Source organism: Falco naumanni, chromosome 8 (assembly GCF_017639655.2).
Source record: "Falco naumanni isolate bFalNau1 chromosome 8, bFalNau1.pat, whole genome shotgun sequence".
NCBI classification, from domain to species: Eukaryota; Metazoa; Chordata; class Aves; order Falconiformes; family Falconidae; genus Falco; species Falco naumanni.
The window spans coordinates 28701817-28722818 of NC_054061.1; the positions used below are offsets into that span (position 1 = coordinate 28701817).

Sequence of the window (21002 nt, forward strand, 5' to 3'; positions counted from 1 at the left end):
TCAGTCTATTAGGAGGCTGTTTGAGAGATTTACAAAAATTCCTTCAGTTTTTATGGTCAAATGAGCATAAAATTGTGCTTCCCCACACTCATTTCCTACTAAATAATAGTTACAGTACTTACTTCTTGGAAATGTGTGTGTTACAAATTTAAAATTAAAAATAATTTATCCCTTAAGGGTGCTCTTCTGATTCAGTTTTCCCCCAGTCCCTTAACAGAAGCAGCTGCATATACAGAATGGAGCTTGCTGTATCTTTTTTTCACCCCAGTTTTTTAATGAAATTCTCCTCAGAAGCAAAACCAGTGGCAGAGGACTGCTCTGGCGTGTCTGCTTTTAGATAAGGAGTTTTCTTCTCCAGCCTGGGGTAAAAGTGCCTTTTCCCTCAGTGAATTTAGCTTTTAAATGAGACCCCGTGCAATGCCACGCACCCAGCAGGCACTCCCTCTCCCCAGCCTCTCCCTTTCCAATTAAAGAGGAGAAGGGGCTCATACATGCATCCACCGTGAATGTCCTGTTTGTGTGTGTATGGTCATTTCTTCCTATTCTTCTCTCCAGATCATCTCTGCTGTTCCTTGTCTTTCCTGCTGTCTTGCACAGTTTCAGAACAAACCTTGCCTAAAAATTCTAAAAAGCTTTTTTCTTTTTTCTTTTTTTTTTTTTTTCTTTTTTTTTTTTTTTTTTTTTACCTTTGCTAAACCCAAAAGGAACAGGACCTGCACGTGCATCTTGTTGCTGGGTTTTGTTGTTGGGTTTTGGGGTATTTTTTGTTCTAGCATTTCTGTGGCTCCCAAAGGTACGTCATCCCTGACAGGGTTGATGTGGCAATATTCAGCGGTCAACCCCTTCGCAAGCACCATTTAGAAGAGGCCACTGACAGCACAAAAGAGCTGCAAAAATAATTGTAACTTTAATTTGTTTCCCATTAGAAATGCATGGAGCAATCTGTCCTAATGAGAGTTTTTCTTTCTTTCCTGCTTGTCACTGTAGCTGCTTACAGATACACTGGGGTCTTCTAATGCAAGAATCTGTACGTAGCACTGTGTAAAAGCAGCAAGAGATTTTGTCCCATTCAACACTGAGAAATACCATAGAAACATTCTAAAATACACTGGAATCAATATTTGATCACCAAGACAAGTCTGTGTTTCAAATAATTCACCCTAAAATGAATATAAACCAGCTATTAACACCCCATATAGTTTCTTGTAAATCACTTAAAATCATTAATAATCTATATTGTATCAGAAATATATATGCAAAAATAAAATACAATTGCTCACAGCTGAAGTATTACCTAAAGTAAGCCCTTTCAACACTGAGTCAGATTATTTCAATGGCATAAACCTCACCTGTCTCATGGGATAAACTGAGCATTCAGACTGTTAAATTCATTCAAGCAACCCTATTGTATCCCACTATGCATTGTGCCTTGCAGAGAGCGCAACACTTCTTAAAGCTGTAAAATCATTTCGCAAAACAAATGCATCAACTACAAGAGCAGAGACAACTCCGCATGGAGAAGGGACCGAGGAGGTAAAGAATCTTCCTGCTGAACATCGTATACTATATATTGAACAGATTTACCTGACATGAATCTATTGAAAATGAAACAAATCCCACTGAAACCTGTGAGTTTGGCATCAGAATTTCTTTTCGCTTCTTCATTGTTACACAGCTCACAAGCCATGCATGGCCCTTGCTGCCAGGCTAGAGAAAGGCTGTGGCCAGCAGGTTTGTGTGGCTAAATGAAAATAGCAAAAAGGCCAAAGTGACAGCAGTAGCTGGTTCCGAGCAAAGGCTTTGGGTCAGGGCTCGCTGGTGAAATCCACCTCTCCGGGATGGTCATTACCGCTGCTGCACCTCAACTATTCCCAGCTGCTTCCCTCTTGCAGTGCCAGCGTGGACCTGGTACAGAAATCACTCTGCAGATGCAACCTCATAAAAACGAAGTAAAAATACAGGAAAAGGGAATCAGTTCCACTAGATGGAGCTGGCTGCAGAGGCAGGAGCAAGTAACCATCGCACACGCTGTGTGAGGCCACTTTCACAGTAACTGGAGGTGTGAGATCTTGAAGTCACAAGCTCAAGAAATCCCACCCAGTCAGTCATTCTGAGCCTCTACTCTTGCCAGCTGCACTGAGAAGTTGTAATTTTTTTTTATTTGGTCCATAGAAAGTTTTTAAATGAAGATACTGAAACCATGTACAGTTCATGATTATTTCTTAGGAAACGGTCAGGTTTCTGCAGGGCCTGAGCAGCTGGTGCAAGTTACATCTGTTATACAACATCCATATGATAAAGCAAAATTAACTGCTTAGTGAGTTACACATTCATAATTAGTGCAGAATTAATTGGATATTAAATTTTACTTGTAACAAAAGACATTAACATTGATTTCTTAACAGGTTCCAAAAATTATATGTCAGTACTGAAGTTAATTGAGCCACGTACAAAATATTGGAAAATGTATTTCAGCTTTTAACAGTTTGTATCTGGCTATTTGCTTTGGATCAAGAGGCAAGGAGAGGTTAACTCATGGCTCAATCACTATGACACTCAGGTTGTTATTAAAAAGCACCTTCCCATCTCTTTCTTCGCTGCATTCAGGCTTTCTTAACTCCTCCATTACTTGACGCTTTAGTTCAGGAGGAGCAGCTTTTGAAAACTCACAAGTTTCCGTCAGGAAATCCAGCAACAGCTCCCCATCCTTGTTCCCTTCAACAAAGCAGCTCGTTATGTCCATGGAGGATGGGAGCTCATGGACCTGGTACTTCAGCCCGGCTGAATCCAGTATCCTTTTGATGTCAGCAGAAGAAACGTAAGAGCAGAGATCATCTAAAGGCAAGGAAGACCCATACTTCTTCCACAGATTTTCCCAGCCACTGGTTTCTGAGAGATAAACCACAAGAAAAATGCTCAGGAATAAGGAAAAACACTCTTTGAAGAAATTTTTGATCATCCGTTTTTTCAGTAGTTGTCCTCGTTGTGAGTGGGATCTCTCCAGAGCTGGGACATGTGGTGGAGACATCTGCCCCCCTGCTTCTGTGCCTTGGGATTGGGGCTGCAGGAGGAGCTGGACATACCTACCCTGGAGCTCCAGCACCTCCCACCAAGCCCCCAGCTGAGGCTAGAGCAGCTCAGTGCACCCAATCCTCCCTTCTTCCACTCCCAACACGCTGCACCCCTCTGCCTCGTGCACATAGGCAGTATCTCACAGGGACATCTTTCCTGTGTCCACATGCTGAGCACTAGCTATTCGGTGCCATCTTCTTGATTTAAACTATTCCCTAGATTTCAGCTGCCTGTTGGGAAGACCAAGTCCTCTACTATTCCTTCACGTAGTTACCCTGTGGTCGAGCTACACACGAGCTTCATTGAATTACTTAGTACCAGTAAACAATCTCTCTGCTACATGAAATACATGGGGTACAAAACTCTCATCACATTGTCCATGCAGCTGGATGTGTGATGGACAGAGCTCAGGATGAAGCTGCACCATCCTCCCAGCCTTCAGCCTTGGCTCCCATCACATGCTGTTGGGCATGGACACTGAGAGGGCTGCCCCTCACCCCAAGCAGACTGCCGCAGTCGTGCCAGAAGGACGTTTTGGCTGCGTACTGTGTGGGTGTGCAAAGGTGAAGCATGAGGAAGGAAAAGGCTCCTGTAGCACCGCAATCACTGCCAGAACTGAGCCCATGCCAAGCCCACACTTGCGCATGCACCTCTTCTCAAGGGACCCTTTACAAAGAAAACCAGCTGGGTAAGGTGAACCCTCCCCCCAGTATGTCTTCACATCTTTATTTTCTCTCAGCCTGGATCTCTGATTCAGCATTTCTGCTATAAATCACTTCAAAAGGGTCACCCAGAATGACTGGACGGGATGAAAATAACTCTGAGCCTAATGAGCAGCTCTTGAGAGTTATGACTATAAATCTCCATAACTACTAAAACCAGTTGCTCGGCGGTTTTGCAAATGCTTTATCTGCAAACAGTTATTTATAGTCAAATAAACAGTTTGGAGTTTAGAAGAGGGGCTACAATATTTTCTTTCACCTGGTGGAAATTGAATGCAGAGCACTAATTGCAGAAAATTTGCTGGTGTCAGTGTTGTGTGACTCAGTGCCATCTCTGAGCCGAGCAATTATACACTACCTGAACGCAGCATTATTATAATAGCTCTCAATAGGCTCAGCATATGGCACTACTTTTGTTTTCAAGGCGATGTAAACAGATTTTTTAAATATGTTAAAAATAACACTGCATAGCTCTTGCAACTTGCCTGCTCTCCCGGCGGGGCCGGGGCAGGAGGGACTGCAGCCTTCGCCAGCTGACCAAGCCCTCTCCCACCAATCCTACTCCCAGACTGGTTTTTAATTAACACATCCTAATGTGTTTGTGTTGGAGATGACATTACCTTTGTTTTTTGAAATTACCTCTGTTCTGCTTATATTTCAGTACCTCTTTTTGCTTCAGTGCTCATTTTCAGAGCAATTCCCCTTCCCCTCTCTTGATGCTCTTCTTTCCCCCAAGGTTATCCTCATCTTTTCCTCTCTGCTGTTCTGAGCCCTGCTCCTCTCTCCCATTTTCTTGCTGGCCCCAACAATTTCTGCTCCTTTTTGCTCCCTCAGAAAACACAGCCTCACCTGGCCCAGAGAGGATTTCAAATACTTTTGATGAATTCAAGTTTTTAATCACATTAATTTTGAATAGACACATGTTCCTCCCTGTATTCATATTTCACGAATATCCAAAGGGACAGGTTGAGCAACTGGAAAAGTGTTTCAATTAACTATACACAGGTAATCAGCAATAGTCTGGTATTATGATCTATTCTGGTTCAGCCAAAGAACAGGAACAGTTCTTCTAAATCATCTACAATCAGATCATTTAAAATACAGATTTCTTGCAGTGAACTGCTTGAAAACACTTTAAACCAAAAACTCTTTGGAGAAAAATAGTTTGAATAAATTCAGGTCAGAGAAGTGTCACTTCACGGTGGACGCTTCATGAACACAAAAAAGGAACTTCATCAAACACATTACAGTTCACAGACATGTCCAAATCCAATAAAAAATTAAGCTTAAACCTCTGAACAAGTAACAGCATCCTTGACAAAACTATGAGATGCAACTGTTTGCACAACTAAAATTTCCGTGGCTTATGTGGCAAGGTAAAGGCTTTCTAGAGTCAAACTAGACCTCACCATGGCACTACCTCTAGCATATCTTGCCCACAGTGTTAAAAGGCTGTTGTTTACTCCGCTCCCACATTTTCCCACTGGTTTGGCCACAGAGCCTAAGAACAGACTAAGAACGATCTTTTCCACCCAAAACGATGATATTAAGGAAATGGGCAGTTTGAGAAGAAAATGAACCATATGTGCTCTAACACCTGCTGTATGGCACAGCCGAGTCCTGTTGTAGCTGTTTGCTTAATGCCACCAGTCTCTGGGAGTGAGATAATGCGGTGTCCAGCCTGAAAAGCCTTTCACAGAAAATAGCAGAGGCTGAAGGAGCTCTTGCAAGCGAGAGCTGTGGGATGGAGCCTCTCGCCTGCTGGGGGGCTCTCTGCTGCCATCCAGCACTGGCCAGGCTATAGGATGGGGAAGGGCAAAAGGTGAGAAAAGACATTTTGTGCCCATGGCACGGGTTTGCTGGCCCACAGAGCCTTCGGCTTTACAGTCTGAAGCACAGAGCTGCACAGATATAGGTGGTGTGCAGAGTTCAGTGGGCGTAGATCAGCGGGCACCATTTGTTACTCAGTGCACCTCTGTCAGTGATAAAGGGTGTTGTAAATTAAAACGTGCATTGGTTTCTAGCTGGCCTGTGTTGAACTCACAGGAATGCCAAAGGTCCTCATGGCTCTTGCCATGTGGTGTAGTGGTGGTGGGGCAGCTCTCACCTGACACCAGGATAATGAGGAGCTTCGCCTGCGCTTCCAGGAGGCTGTGGAAGTACCGGATAGTCGCTGGGACATCTTTCACGTAATACAGCATCTGGAAAGAGCGGAGATGCTTACGGAGACACAATGCTGTCCAAGTGGATATTATAACTGGTACCACTAGGTAAAAGAAATGCAGTGGGGGCAACTTTGGACAGAAAAGTAGCAGGACCAAGAGACACGTTAGCGCAGCAGCGGGCAGCGGGCTCACACTGCACGCTGGGGGCTGTCACTGCCTTGCACTGCCTTGCACTGCCTTGCCTGCTCCTGGCTGTCCCGGGACCAAGCTCATGTTCATTCACTCATCTGGGATGAAGAGATTTGCCTTTCTTAGCAGTGAAGGTGGCTTGTAATGGCTTTCATAAACTTGGAAATAAAAAGGCAATTTCATGGAGAGGACAAGGAGCTTTGAAAACACTAGTTAAAATGTATTTTTAGTTGACTGCCACCCACAGCCTGGTTAATAGGACTACTGTGCTCAAAGTTGCTTTGCTGTAACCCATCTTTCATTTTTGCAGTTCGTTTACCCTTAAGTACTTTAAATTACAGGGAAATAAACTCACCTTTCTTCCCCCTAGAGTGGATAATGAGGTCACATACTTCATGCATAATTTTAACAGCCAAGCCTTTGACAACATTTACTTTGCAGAGACTTTTACCTGGACCATGTGAATGAAGTCCCATTTTTTAGACTTCTTCTCTGCATTCATTCGACTTTCATATTCATAAGCTGTCTCCACATGCCAAGTAAACTTTACGTTCTCAAGGTTTGATGTCTCAGCCACACGCTCTGAAATACAGAAGGCAGGACAGTGATATCTCAATTGGAAATACAGGACCAATTTCCATTCTGAGCTTTGATACATCCAAAACTCATATTTAGGTAGAGAGTTTTGGTGCCAGTAGAACACAGCAGTGGAATATTTAAAACCTTGAGCCCATATGTGAGAAAGGTCTTTGTAGGATGAAGTCTTAAGAGGGTCTGATGCTTTTGCCTTTGCACCCTCATTTGGGCTCTTCTAGTCTTTACCTCATTAAAAAAAAAAGAAAGAAACTCTTCTTCATGACTGGCTCAAGCTGAATTAAAAGGTGTTGGCTGGGATAACCAGTTAGGAGACCACAAGGGGCCCATTTGATGGCAAATGCAAGAAGAGCTGATGGACCCTTCATTTAGGTACCATGCAAGACCCACGTAGCTGAGCAGAAGCCAGGCCATGGCAAAGGATACTCCAGAGACTGAATAAGTAAATACAGGGCTCGAGGATAGATCAAAGGGGGTTTTATTTTAGAGAGAAGCACAATTAAAAGCTCAAGAAAGGCAGAGAAAGCAAATGGCTCGAATGTGTCCCAGGGATGGTGGGAAAGGGAAGGAGCTTTGCTCCCTGGGCAAGGACCCATTTCTGGACATTTGGCTTCTGAAGTGTTCAAATAATTTTTCAAAAGCCCACCCTTTCAGCCAACTGCTTCAGGTGAAAGGGATAATGGTGTTTTAAAGCAAAGACTAGTATAAAGAGTGACACAAGGTGTGCTTTCAGACCTTGATACAATGCACACCCAGCAACTGAGCAAAGCAGAAAGCTGGAGAAGTGGATTCAAGGAATAAGTTATACCAAGGGCCTGGCTCATCACTGCATTTCTTTGCTTTTTATAGCAGCAAACCCGAGAGATAATTTCATAATTTAGGGGATGCTGGAATACTAATGTCCATCTGCTGGCATATGGAGCTCATATCACTGCACTCCTGCCTGGCGCTCGGGATTGCCCCAGGACAAAGCTAACCCTGATGCGATTCCTGTGCTTCGCTGGAGTTAACATAAATTTAAAACTTCAATGGCCCGAAGGCAGACTGAGCCTTAGCTACAGAACACATGTTCAAAACAACATGATTTGCTAAGACCAGCGCCTTTACACCACTAATCAAAATGTTTCTCCTTTTGGGCTCTGATTAGGACATATCCCCATCAGACAGATGAGAAATGCTCCATCAGCGCTTATCTCCTCTCTGTTATGGCTGCAAATGGGCCACCCCTTTCGGATGCTGTTGCTGTTATTCTGTTCGCTTCCAATTATCAGTCACTGGCCCCAGCACTTGTGGTTCAGATTTAATTTGCTGTTTTAAACTCAGACTTCATCCAGCAGCAGTTCATATCACCATCACAAATAATCTGGTGCAATCTGGTTCAACTCAATTGCTAGAGAGTCTGTGAGGAGGCATTAGAAAGAAAAGTGAATTGCTTCCCAGGGTGAGCTTTTAAAGTCAAAATTTCAGAAAGGGCAAACTCATCCTGATTGTGGGAAGTTTCTGCCCAAAGGTTCATCTGAAGCCAAAATGTATCACACTAACCATTTTGAAAAGTTTTCCTGAACTTTCTCCTGGGTTCAACCCAGCTTGTGGGGTCGCCAGCACCCCAGCCACGGTCACCAAGCACCTGGACATGGACCAGAAAAGAGGGAAAGGCACAGCCTGGCCACAGGGCTTTGAGGAGTTCCTCTGTTGTGTGACGCAGCCTAAGAGAAACCTCAGCTTGTCATCACTGCACATCCCAGTATGAAGTTTCTCTTGTGAGCTTGGCTTCTCCTTCCCAAGGAGAAAGTATCTGGTTAGGCAGAAAGCATAACTACTGAATCCTTGGAGGCGCAGATAATGTTTCCAATTCTCCCTGGAAATTCTTAGGGCTGAGAAACCTAATTAATGATACCTACTGGGGACATGATTAATTACCAAATAAGAAAGTTTAAAGAAAGAAATTCAGATTAATATTTCATTTCTGGTTTAGCATAAAACTTAAAATAAGGGCAACGTCTCGTATTTTCTTTAACTTTCTTCTGGAAAGAAACTCATGGAAGTAGGCTAGGACTGCCAGTGGTGGTAGGTGGTAGGACCACTAGGAAAATTCAGCGCAAATCCAGCCTCACACACCTGTGGTCCACTGCCCAGACAGCACAGAAATGCTATGGGCAAGTGCCAAAACTGTCTTATCAACAGAGCAGATGCTCTGTTGCCCATCCTTTAGTATCTCAGTCTGGAGCGATGTAAAAGTTCCTGGGATTTTGCACAAGCCATCTTTTCAAAGATCAGTTCCATGTGATACAGAGGCAGATAGAAAAAAAATGATGCGTTTCTTGGAAGCCTTTGGTACCTCCAGAGACATCAAACTCCCCCACTACAGGGAGAAAGGGATTGTTACCATATTGGGTTTTTTCCCCTTTGACTTCCACCAGTTGTTCCATACTGGGAATGCTTCTTTAAGGACTTAAGCAAGAGTGAGAGTTGGAAATTTACAGTGTAGTTTTACAGCCTGGTATTTACTAGTTGGGAGCATTTCCAGCAGCACAGGCTGCTGAGGAGGTTCATTCATTACTGCCACGTCCATCCATCCAGCAGCTGCTTTCTGGCAAGGTACTGCTCACCGCCTGCGGCGCTGTAGCTGGTGTCATCTCCCTACAAGACCATAATGACCTGCTAAGGTAAAGCCTGGTAGGTGCTAATCCAGTGATAATCAAACTGTGGATTGATATTTAATGCTCGATTTGTAGGGCAATTTGCCTGAAGCACTCCTGCCTAACATTCAGTCCTCCCTGGAAAATGCTTGGCTTTCCTTCATCGGTGGTGCTCAGACCTTTGGGCTGGTGGAAGGAAACAAGCTCTAACGACATCTTTTCTATCCATCTTGTTTTCCTTTCCATGTTTTCTAATTCAAAGGATGGTAACTAATTTAGTGCAACACCATGAGGTTTAGCAATTTGTTATTTGGAAACGATTTTTAAGATATGCGAGAATTACCACGAGGGAGAATTTTCCCTTTGATGTTGAGGAAGATCCTGATTCAGTGCAAGTTGAAGGAGGAAGAACTTTCTGAAATGTGGGGATTTTACTCTATTCCCATAAAATCATTCATCAGTTCCCACCTTGCTTAGCTTTTAAAGTCTGTCCAGCCCAAGTGTTTGCCACACAGAGTTCTTTGCAATGAGACTGAAGATTGTTGAAGAGCAGTGATGGCAAAAAAAGCATAAAACAGTGAGTTTTTTTAACTTTTAAGAGCCAGTTCTGACAAAAAAGCATTTGAATGTGGGGTCATGCAGTGTTCAACTCTTTTTAATGCATTCAGCATACTGAATGTAAATTCAATTTATTTAAAGTAAAAATACCTTTGTACTTGCAGATTTGGTCAGCACTCGGCTCTATCACGTCATTGTTGATGGGGACCCCTGGATATCTGGCTTGTACTTTTGAGAGGACCAGCAGGTCGATCTCACCTAGGGAAGCGGGAGACAGGAAACACAAGGTGAAAGCAAAGCTCAGGCAAGTGTTACCTCCACCACCATCACATCCCCAGTCTTGAAGACCTATGCCTGCCATTCAGGTATGGAAAACAAACCACACAGGCACATGTAGCTGCTTTGTATTCTCAGCAGATTGTCCCTGAAGATTTAGCTCTAGGGTTTGAGAAAAATATAAATACCAGTCCCAGCTATCCTCATTCCTCCTCTCTGACTACCACCATCAGTGCCAAGGGAAAACCAGACACAGTCATGCATGGCCTGAGCTCATGTTTTGTGGACATGGGCTAACCTGCTGGGGAGGATCCTCAGTGGCTCTGACAGTACCAGTCCTGATGGTCCCGTCACCAGTGAACCTGACAGGATTTCTTAGGATCAGTAATAGCATTGTTAGCCAAGCACCTCACTGGTTACCAGGGCATGTGGGTGAGGGAGAAAAGAGTATGTGTTTACACTGGAATCAGAAACAACCTTTATATCTGTTTGTCTTTAAGTGTCCTGTGACCTTTTTCCATAAGTATGACAAATACTACACATACCATTTGTATTTATCTAACCCCTGTTTACAGAACACCCCAGAGCTGACTGTACTTTTTGGGGGAGGAGTAGTTCTCTCTGGACATTGTTCAGGCCAGATACAATTATTTTACTGTGGGAAGTACCAATAGATCCAACATTTCAAAATTTAAAATGAGCTGCCATTGCTCTTGGTCACCTTTCCCCATCCACAATAGAGGAAGCTCAAGGAGCTGATGCTCCTGCTGAGACACGTGTCCAGGGACAGCATCACGCTGGCTTGCTTAGCTTTCTTAAGGCTCATGTCTGCCTGTTGTGCTTACATAAATTTTAGGTGGAAAAAAAAATAACAGAAGAATAAATTATGGTAGAAAGAGTGAGACAGAGGGTATCGGTGGCAAATAATATAGAGCCAGGGGTCATGTTACCAACAAATATTGAGCTTTTATAATACCATATTATAAAAATCCCTGCAAATTAACAAAAAATTCTGTACTGAATGGAAGATCATCCAGCAAACCCTGACGGCCAGACAGGCCCTTGCTGAGGGACTGTGGAGGGATGGTCTCCATGGTATTTGCACAGCCTCTGCCCACCCTCATGATTTTCAGTGCCCCTGGGCTCCTGCCACTTTAGTGTTAGCTCACTTACACAGAAGATGTGAGGTACAAAAGGAAAATATTGGGGATTAAATAGCCATAATGTGTTCCCCAGAGCTCAGCCCAGCACACCAGGTCCTCCCCCAGGAAGGTCCCTTTGACTACAAGGAGATCTCTGCCTGCTCCTGGCTCCACCACACATCACCTCAGGTCAAAATCAGGCACCCCAGCCCAGGTCTCACTGGCTCATTTAAGCCCTGAGAATTTAACATAAAAAGTGAGGAAGAGTTCAATTTTTTCAGACTTACGTGTCTTTCTTAAATCAACTGATAACACCAAAATTTACATGGCATCTGTGCAAGCATGTTCCTTGAGAGAGGGAAATTGAATTTCTGAAGTAAGATAAATAGATGCAGCTTTGCTGTCACTGCAAACCCTGTATTCTGCTGAAAAATCAGAGCAAAGCCAGTCATCCACAGGCTGCCGTGGTAAAATTTGGGAACACAGGTTTTGTAATGAGCTACTGCAATATTTTGATTTTTGGTTGTTTTACCAACTTCCTGTAAAATGGATTAGCCCTTGGAAAAGGCGTGCAGGTCCTAATAAAAAAATAATTTTAATTTTGCATTTCCATATGCAGATAGGTTAATATATTCCTTTCCACTCTTCTGTGGCCAAACCACCCTTGTATTGCTTTTAACCAGAAAAAACACCCCTTTTGATTCATAATTTAATCCACAGCCTTAATTGACTTCAGTTAGCTCTTTTATATGCAAACAAGTGTCCTGAGGCATTTTACAGTCAAATCTGTGGCAGCTTGCATTATCAACAATTTGGCAATTAGGCTATCCGAATTATTTAAACTCTCCAACACAATTACCTTTTAAAGGCTACCACTATGTTCACCATTAAGTTTCTAATTAAACGTTTTACGTAACGGGATAGTTTACAGCACAGTTGCTACTTTATAGCAGTGTTGATGACTTTTATGGTTTTTAAAGGTACAGAGTGCTGCGCGCTGGAGTGTGAACTTAATAAGGCAGAGACTGTAGGCGAAGACAGGCACTGTATATGGGCGGGTGTAATGGGATATGATGCTACATTAAATGGTTTGCTTGTCTCTCGAGGTGGGAAAGTGGAAAAGAAACACTTCCCTTCCGTGCTCTCTCCCTGCGAAGCGCAGGGGCAGGTGAGGCCAGGGCAGCAGCTCCATCACTGCCCTCCGACACCAGCCAGGGTTAGCTGGGGATTTGGGAAGCTGCTCCCTCCTGACCACTCGAGGACCCACGACCTGAACAAGACAAAAAGCAGCAAGGGTCTGGTAATTTGGGGGGTTTTGCATCACATAATGAGCTTTGCCTGCATGTTATTGAATGTCCATCATGCTAAGCTGGAGCATCCCTGGTTAGGGAGTTGTACCTCACCTGCCTAAAGCGTTCCTGTCAAACCCAACATTTTTGGGAGCAGAAGAATGGTTTCCTTTGTTTGGAAAGTGATGTTCCTGCTCTGTCACACAGCCTGTTTTATAAATAATACCCACCATTTACATACAATTATTTTTACTTATTAGGAGAGATTGACAAGGCTGAGATTAGTCTTTGGACATAGTATGACAAAAGCATTCAAACTGAATTAACTGTTCATAGAGAATTTAAGTTTGATGACTTAATGGGCAGAGCAGAATTAGAAAATTCATAGACTTTAATTATGGGGGAACTTAAGGAAGAACTTAATGAAAAGCATCCACTCGATGTTATTGGTGTTGTTTTTCCACCCAGTGAACTTCAGATAAGACACTTTTTCTGATCTCTTTGGATTTCTTCTGGAGCTTACATTCAGCTCCAGTGCTGTGGGGGAGGGTAGATCCCGGAGGGGCTTATGCATTGCCTGTGGTCAGCAGGTCTGTACAGGCAAAACAGAAGTCAGCCAAGGCAGGAGGCAGCGATGGTGAGGAGTTATCACCTCAGTAAATGGTTACAGTGGAAAATAATTTCAATGCCAGTAAAAATTTAATAATCTGAGGAATCTAAGAGATTATGGCACTTTTTTTGGGCATAGAAACACTATGGGGCAGGTCAAGCCTTTCCCTATCCTTGAGGAGCAATGGTGCAGAAGAAGGTTTCTCGTGGAGGACATACAAGTATCAGGGTGAGGAGGCACAAGCTGCTTTTAGGCAATGTGGCCACACACCGGCTAACACCATCTGTCCCCCAGAGCTTTTCAAGAGAAGACTTGTTTCCCACTTGGCTCCTTTCTGCAAATTTTAATCCTCTATTCTTGAAAAAAAAGGTAAAAGCACATCGATATTGAAGTCCATAGCATACCTGCTCCACCACCAACGCTCAGAATATTGATTGTAGACTTCCCGTTTCCAATACTGAAAAACATTATTTCTGTGTTTTAGGAGAGCTTCCCGGTAGAGAGGGTTACATGCATTGTGCGAAGCACTGGAGATCCCATGAAGACTACAATCTGCAGAACAAAATCAAATGCAACCTGCACATGTACAGGTGTGCTGGTGAGCTGGCAGGAGGGACCAGATTCAGAACTCTGCTCTTTGGAGATTCCCAATTTCCCGTTAATATGGCAATTTGCAGGGGAGTTCTGCTTTCATTACATGTGCATACAAGCAGAAGCAGGTACATGTCTTCTCTGTGTCTGTGCTTCGAGGACCACAGCAGCTGAGCAATTATTTGTAGAAGTTTTACATTTTGCAAAACGGGAAGGAAGAGGGGAGAGTGTAACATGCTTAAAATCCCTTAGCAAGGTCTTGGCAGAGCCATAAACCTCCAAGCCCAGAGAAGGGCCTCCCCGCAGGCAGGATTTGATGCCGGCTGCCTGCTGCCCGAGCCAGCCCGCAAAGCGAGGGCTCCAGCAAAACCCACGCACCAGCAAAGCAGGAGCATTATTTAGACATAGCAGAGAGGGCCTAAATATTACCTGAAAAAAATTACTTTTGAAAAGATGTTTTCAGCCAAATCTAATGTTAGAATATAATATCTGTTGCTCTATTTTAGAGTTGGTTCAGGGTAAGCTGTATTTGCATGCAAGGAAAGAATCCAGCCTTATCTCCCCGCTGCTAGGCAGGCTCCAGCCCAAAGAGCAGCCGCTCAGCTGCGTGTACAAACAAAACTCCAGCCAAGCCCTATCAGAGCCCCACAGATGGGACGGCCGGCGGGGAGAAGCAATCTGTCTTTTGCAGGCAGCCCCCCTAGCCCAGCCGAGCCCGTCACCGCCGTGGGCCCATGCCCAGGGTTGTCCTTCAGCCCCATGTGGCCACCTCCATGTTACCTTGCTATCACGGCGGGCAGGTGCCTCTGTATGAAGCCATGCATGCACTGGTGCTCGGTTGAATTCGCGAGGAAGAGACGGAAAGACTGGAGGTATCTGGCAGGGTCGGTGCACAGGCTCCTCATGGGTGATGCCATGCTGGGGGGCAGAAGGGTGCCAGAGGGGACAGGTGGCTCCCTGCAGCTTTTCTTTCAGACCTAGAGAAGGAATAGCAAATGCTGCAGAGGTACAAACCAGCATGCACCCAGACTTTGCTCTGTGTCCTCGCCCCTGCCACTGCGCCTTAGAGCACTTAAAAAAGTATTATGCAATTTTGCAATAGAAGCTGTAAATCAGGTTTGAGCAGCAAAGGGTGATATGTCATCTTTAATCTGCGCAGAGGAAATGCCAACATTTTTTAAGTGTGCTGACACAGGGCTTTGTTAAAACCCAGTAAAAGGGTCTTTAGACAGTTCTTAAATAAAAGAAAAATTCCCCTATTTCTTGAAGGCATGGAAAGGCTCCAAAGACTTGGTCTGGATTAGAAGAAAGTGCAGCACACATCTCCAGAGATGCTGGCAGATGTCTCTATCTGCTTTTTTAATCTTTTGATGTTCTTAAAGGGAATGTTGATGGTGGGGTGAAAACAATAAAAACCTTATAATGCACTCTTTATTTTTCTAGTTTCTCTGAAGATAATGGTGTGATTCCCACGGGCTAAGTACTTAATTCAGGAAAGTCATGTGAGCTACAGGAATGGATGTTGTGCTAAACCCGGCTTATACAGTCGGGAGCCAGGGGAGGCAGAGTGTGCTATCGGGAAATGTTGGGCTGTACCCTGGAAAGTGCACAAAGATGTGCTCATCCCCTCTGAAACCACAGCTTAAGTCCACCATGTCTTGTCATAACTGGCAAGGAGAAAGAGGAACCCTTCTCCTCCTCACAAGTCCTGTGCTTAAGTACTGCACCATATCTCCCCAGAGTCTCTTAACCCATCTCCTCTGGCTTTCCAGCAGAGGTTATAGCCCAGCCACCTCTTGTTATTTTTATCGCTGCCTTTGGACTGTCTCCAGCCAAGCCCTGTTGTTGTTGAAGCACAGCAGCCAAGGGCAAAAGCCTCCCACGCACAGACATCCCCTGGCTCCCAGCGCAGCCTGGACAGCTTTCCTCACCCCACCGGGACCCCCCTGCCCCTTGCCTTCACTCACCAGCCTGACCACTGAAACAGAAACCATGGACTTTTTCCAGACTAGTGTTGTCCCTTTGGACTGTAATTCTGTCCTCCGCTGTGCTGAAGTCCCTCTGAGCTGCAGATCAAATAGCAACTGTCCTGTCTCTCCTCCAAATCACGAACAGAGACACAGAAGAGCAGTGGGCTCCGGTTCCTACTCGCCATTACCTCCCTTTCTGGCACTGAACTGCTGATCATTTTCCTGACTAACTGTGCAACCATTTTCCCACCCACCCAATAGCTGTCTCATCAAGGCCACGTCTTCCTCCCTTGTTTATGAGAATGTCACAGAAGATAGTGCAGCCCTAAAGCCCCTGTACAGGAACACCTCCTTCTCCCCTGTACAGCTGGGCTGCTACACCGCCGGCAGAAAGGTGGGTTTGGCACAATTTCTCCCTGACATCTCCACATTGCCTGGCCATTGCCTTATTCTCTTCCTGGCTCTCACTCCTTCTTGAAGGATGATTTCTAAGGACAGCCCTCATGCTGAGCAGCTGCAGTTCCTCAGCTCCTCCTCCTGCCCCCTCTTCGACCGTAGCATAAAATGCTTAGCTTTGCCAGGTTTCCTTTGCTGCTCATGCCAACGTCCAGGTTGTGACATGCTTTGGGTTTGCAGCCCATGAGCCACATCTCCACGTGTCCCAAAGGCTCCTGCAGGAAGATGAACAGTGAAGGTTGGAGGCAGTGCACCTTCTCCAGTGCATGCTGCTACAAGAACCATTAGATCAATTAGCAATGCCTGCTCATTGCTGTACTTGGGGCAGTCCTGAAGAGCAGCGGTGACCTCTGAAGCAGGAGCCACGGTATGATATTCCACCCATACCATCACCGAGGCATACCTGGCTTTTGGCATGCTCCCCGTTCCCCACCCTCTCAGACAGCAAAGTGCTTTCAAGGGAAAAAACAGCAAAAATGAGTATGTTAAAAAGCAATGATGAAAAAGGCCTGGTAACAAGCAGATGGCAGAGCTTTAAAAACTTTGCTGGATCTCAGATGCCCACGAGACTGGTCAGAGTGGCACAGGAAGGTGACAACCTCCCCAGCCACAAAGCTTTCCCCCCCACCGCCTGCTTCAGCAAGCCTGGTGCGTTAGATAAGACAGGTGATCTGGCCCGTGCATCAGACAGACCAACAAACCACAGCTGGATTGACTCTGTCAGGTGGGGGGCGATGGCCCAGGCATCACCCACCACTAGCCCACAGGCAGCACGCTGCCCACGCCACCCACTGGCTCTGCTGCTGCGCCTCAGCCTCCGACCCGTGGCCCCGTCTTTGCCCATACGGCAAAATCCCAATTAACCTCAGGAAAGCAAGGATGTATTTTGCCAGAGACCATAAGGAAGCAAACACCTGGATGTACGTCAGGTGAGAACTCCTCGCTGCTAACCCACCCTGAAGATAAAGCGGTCGGTATATGCCCTGTTTACCCATTCCTCTGCTCTGCCCAGCTCCTCGCTTTTTACTTTAAGTGCATAGAGGCTTTGCTACTTGCCACTAACAAATTTTACCGTCTTCAATCTTGAAAAAATATTTTGCAGTTAATAAGAGGAGATTTAGATAATAAACCTTTTTTCTATGCCTCCCTCTGCTTCCCATGATTTAATTTGCCCACGTCCCCTGCTCAGCAGTCTCTAATGAGCAGCTGAGATTCGTTTTCATGTTAGGTGCAGTTCACGGAATTTGTCTCATTTATTTCATTACGATTTTGCCTGTTTGAATGTGCTCTATTTATTTCCTGATGGGTTTTGCTGTTTGAAAGGCAGCCAGTTAACTTTAAAAATGAGTAAAGAAAAGGAAGAAAAGGATTTTTTTTCTGGATCAGGCTGATAGAAACTTTTGGATAATAATGTTCTCTTGCACATCTTCCCTTCAGCCATAATCCAGATTTATATGTAGCTCCCTAAAAAGATTGAGGAGTTACAAAACCAGACTCAGTGTTTACACTGCGGTTACTTGTTCCACCCCTGGTTTACACCAGCGCCAGCAGAATTCAACCTGCTTTATGCTCCCTGCAAAACCCTTTAAACCTTCCCCAGGAAGCCAGAGAACAAAGTGACCCTGCCCTCAGCCGTCAAGTATTTGCAGCCGGAGCTTGGGCTGATTAGCAGAGGATTACGCCTTGTTGCTGAACACCAGCAAAACACGGATCCCTCTCGCAGGAGTTGAATGCGATCTGTGAAGCTTGTGCTCGCCTCGCCGCAGCCATACTTACACACGCGCAGGCTGTGTCTCTCGGGGTCGTGGGCTCCCACGGCGCGATGCCACTGCGGTGCTTGGGACACGCTCCCGGCCGGCCACCTTCCCAGCAGCTGCTGCTGTCCCACCCCCGGGGCTGCGACGTGGCAGCGTGGAGGAGGTTTTGCATCATCCTAGCCTCGTGCGGTGGCGGCTGCCTGCAGAGGCAGAGCAGGCAGTTCAAACCCTGCCTGCCACGTCCACCCGGTGCCTTCCGCATGGTGCCCACCAGCCATCCCCCAGCCATCCCCCAGGACACACCTGGCACGGCCACCAGTGCCCCGGGAGCGTTTAAACACAGAGCTCTATCGATGTGTTAATTAAGACTCCGGATGAAAAATAAAGCCCTGCCACTGGTATAGAAGAAACGCAGCTCTTGACAAATTGGAAATAGTTGTCTCAGTGTGTGGCATGTGGTGACGTGCGGGATCATTTACAGTTTGCCCATAGAAGCCTACCATTACAGATTACCTTGCTTTTTAGCTGGTTTTCTTGCCAGCAGCTGAGATTTTGCTTATCCCTTACTTTCCAGGGCTGAAGCAGTGGGAAGCATTTTCTGAGCTGCGTGCACCCTCCACAGCCCTGTTTGGAGAAGTTTTATCCCAGGGAACACAAGAGCGAAAAAAACATTGACCCAGGTCTGCTATCACACTGTGTTTTGGTGTTCGGAGCGTTAATAAAATATTTGCTCTGTGTGTGCCTCAAATTATTCATTGTTCCTTCATGTTTAGTGAGAAGGAATTTTTTTGAGTTAAATGAAGACATTTTCCTTCTGGACATAGATGGAGAAATTAACGGTTCACATTACAAAAGTCATGTAAAAGAATACCAGTTATGTTAATAATAAAGCTTTCAAAGCACAGTTACAGGAAGAATGGCTGTAGTTGGAAGTTTAGTTGAAAGTTTATGGAAAGAAAGATTTCATATCAACATTTAAACTTGTTCAGCTAGAACGATGAGGGTGTGGGAAGGCAATAACCGCTGCATTTTCTTCTCTCTCCATACACAGCACCATTTCCAAACCACTTCGAAGGAAGGATATCCAAAGACAAAGACCCTTGGCAAACAGCAATGCCAAAGCCATGCAGGAGGGATGAGCAGACCCACAACTGTTTTTCCATTTGAAATTGACAATCACGACTTCAAGAGGCATTTTAAGGAAAATGAAACCCCAGCTCCTCTGTCAGACAGCTATGAATTGAGCCAGCTCCTCTTGGCTTGCAGTGTCCCAGCAAATGCTGGTTCTGCAGCAATGGCTCTCACATGGGCTGTGGGTGCAAGCCCTGCTGCAGCGGTGGCCGTGCAATGCTGTGCAAAGCCCTGTCCTGGCTCCATACCAGCGATAAGCACTCCTGTTCAAACATAGCTGAACAGCAAGGTCAGTGGTGGTTTCTGTTTTCCTGGTTTTCTCTGCAGTTCTGGAAATCCAGATTAATTGGCATCACCAGAGCTGTGCAAGTTGGTCAAAAGAAAATAAACTCAGTGCATCTGGTCCATGCTTTTCTCCCTCTGCCATCCACTAAATATGAATTTTCCAAGCGCCAGTTGCCATTTAAAATGAAAGCCTAAGTTTAGAGAGCCAAAATTACAGATTATATGCATCTGGTGCTTTTAAGTGCTTTATGAAAATAAAAGATGCTGCTGTTAATTTGCTTCTTTAATTTCCCCTGGAGACATATTCTGTGAGCTTTAAGCCAAATCCCAGTCGTTTCACTCTGACGTGGGCTCAGTGCTACCATGGTGCAGGGTAAATGGGGAGAGGGGATGCTGCACCACCACCTGGACCTCACTTCCCTTGCCCCCAGCCCCGTCCCTTCCCAACGGTGTCTGTATGATGCCCTGCAGATGCACCTGTGCCCAGGGCAGGGCTGCACTGAGCCAGAGGCTACGAGCCAGCAGGGAAGAGCAGGAGCCAGGCCAAGGGCTGGCATCATTCTGCAAAATGAAATCCTGCAGAGAAGCTTGTACATTGCCCCCAGGCAGATCTATGGTCTTTCTTCATTAATGTGGTTTTACACTGTTTAATATCAATACTTAGAAAAGAAAAATCACCTCCCTGTGCCATTTTACCATACGTCCTCTTATATACAGCACTGTCCTAGATGGCAGGAGGCTGAGTTATTGAAAGGAGATCCCACAAGCCTTGAGGGTATCAATATTTGGGAAATAATAGCTATTGTGCATTAAACATCTCTCTGTCATGACAGCTCAGGGGACAATTCACAGCTCTGTAGATACTTGGCCAACAGTGTTGTGGGATAATATTAAAACACAAAGCTATGAGTAAGACGAGTCCACCCAGAAACCTGGCAAGGACCCAAGTAGTTGTCACTGGCCCCTTAGGTGAGGCAAGAGCTGGGAAAAGTCAGCATCTGCAGATTATTTCCTTCTCTGGAGTAAATCTGCAAGGGTTTTGGCTGGAGATTTATACTCTGGGAAGGAGGAGAAAGGAATTAAATGTTACAGTCTTGGGCCAAATGAATCACTACCATTTTTTCTCTCAGGGATGCTGCAAGCGCTGCTGGGAGACAGCCCTTGCTGAAGGAGGAAAGGCGCAGGGGAACGTGCCCTGGCACATGCTCCCCGGGGTGGCCACCAGCCATGTCCAGCAGTAACGTGGGGTTTCCTGTACGTTGTGCTGATCCATAAGCTCCAACAGCCTCGTCAGTCCCATGGTAGAAGTGGGAATAGCAGCATAAATTTCTCCACTGAAGATATAGAAGAGCTGTGATAACTGCTTAATCAACTGATGCCTTCAGGGATGAAAGTGCAATCTAAGTTGACAAAAAAGCTGGGTGCAAGCAGGATATTGGGACTGGCTGCTGGTTACACATGATGACAGCTGTGTGATGCTGATTTTATCTTGGAAGGGATGGGAGTGCCGGAATAGACCATCCATCACATGCACAGCTGTAGCAGCCCCCACTGGG

The 21002-nt window shown here is 45.4% G+C and overlaps 1 protein-coding gene and 1 long non-coding RNA gene across 3 annotated transcripts; one reads left to right on the top strand and one right to left on the bottom strand.

The window, feature by feature from the left end:
• Positions 1-2203: 2203 nt before the first annotated feature.
• Positions 2204-18251, bottom strand: LOC121093014 (histamine N-methyltransferase-like). Of its 2 annotated transcripts, XM_040604767.1 has the most exons (8): positions 18050-18251; positions 16286-16488; positions 14628-14824; positions 13661-13713; positions 10090-10197; positions 6600-6730; positions 5902-5995; positions 2204-2889 (listed from the first exon to the last, which is right to left on the bottom strand). In XM_040604767.1, the coding sequence occupies exons 3-8, from the start codon at positions 14762-14764 to the stop codon at positions 2534-2536; spliced, it is 879 nt and encodes a 292-aa protein (XP_040460701.1). In that variant the 5' UTR covers positions 14765-14824; positions 16286-16488; positions 18050-18251; the 3' UTR covers positions 2204-2533. The 2 variants fall into 2 exon arrangements, with proteins under 2 accessions (XP_040460701.1, XP_040460700.1); XM_040604766.1 differs by lacking the exon at positions 16286-16488 and having other exon boundaries at positions 18050-18250.
• Positions 14634-18734, top strand: LOC121093015. The gene is made up of 3 exons (XR_005829454.1): positions 14634-14719; positions 16079-16211; positions 18605-18734. It is a non-coding gene; the product is annotated as an uncharacterized LOC121093015 (long non-coding RNA).
• The last annotated feature ends 2268 nt before the right edge of the window (positions 18735-21002 follow it).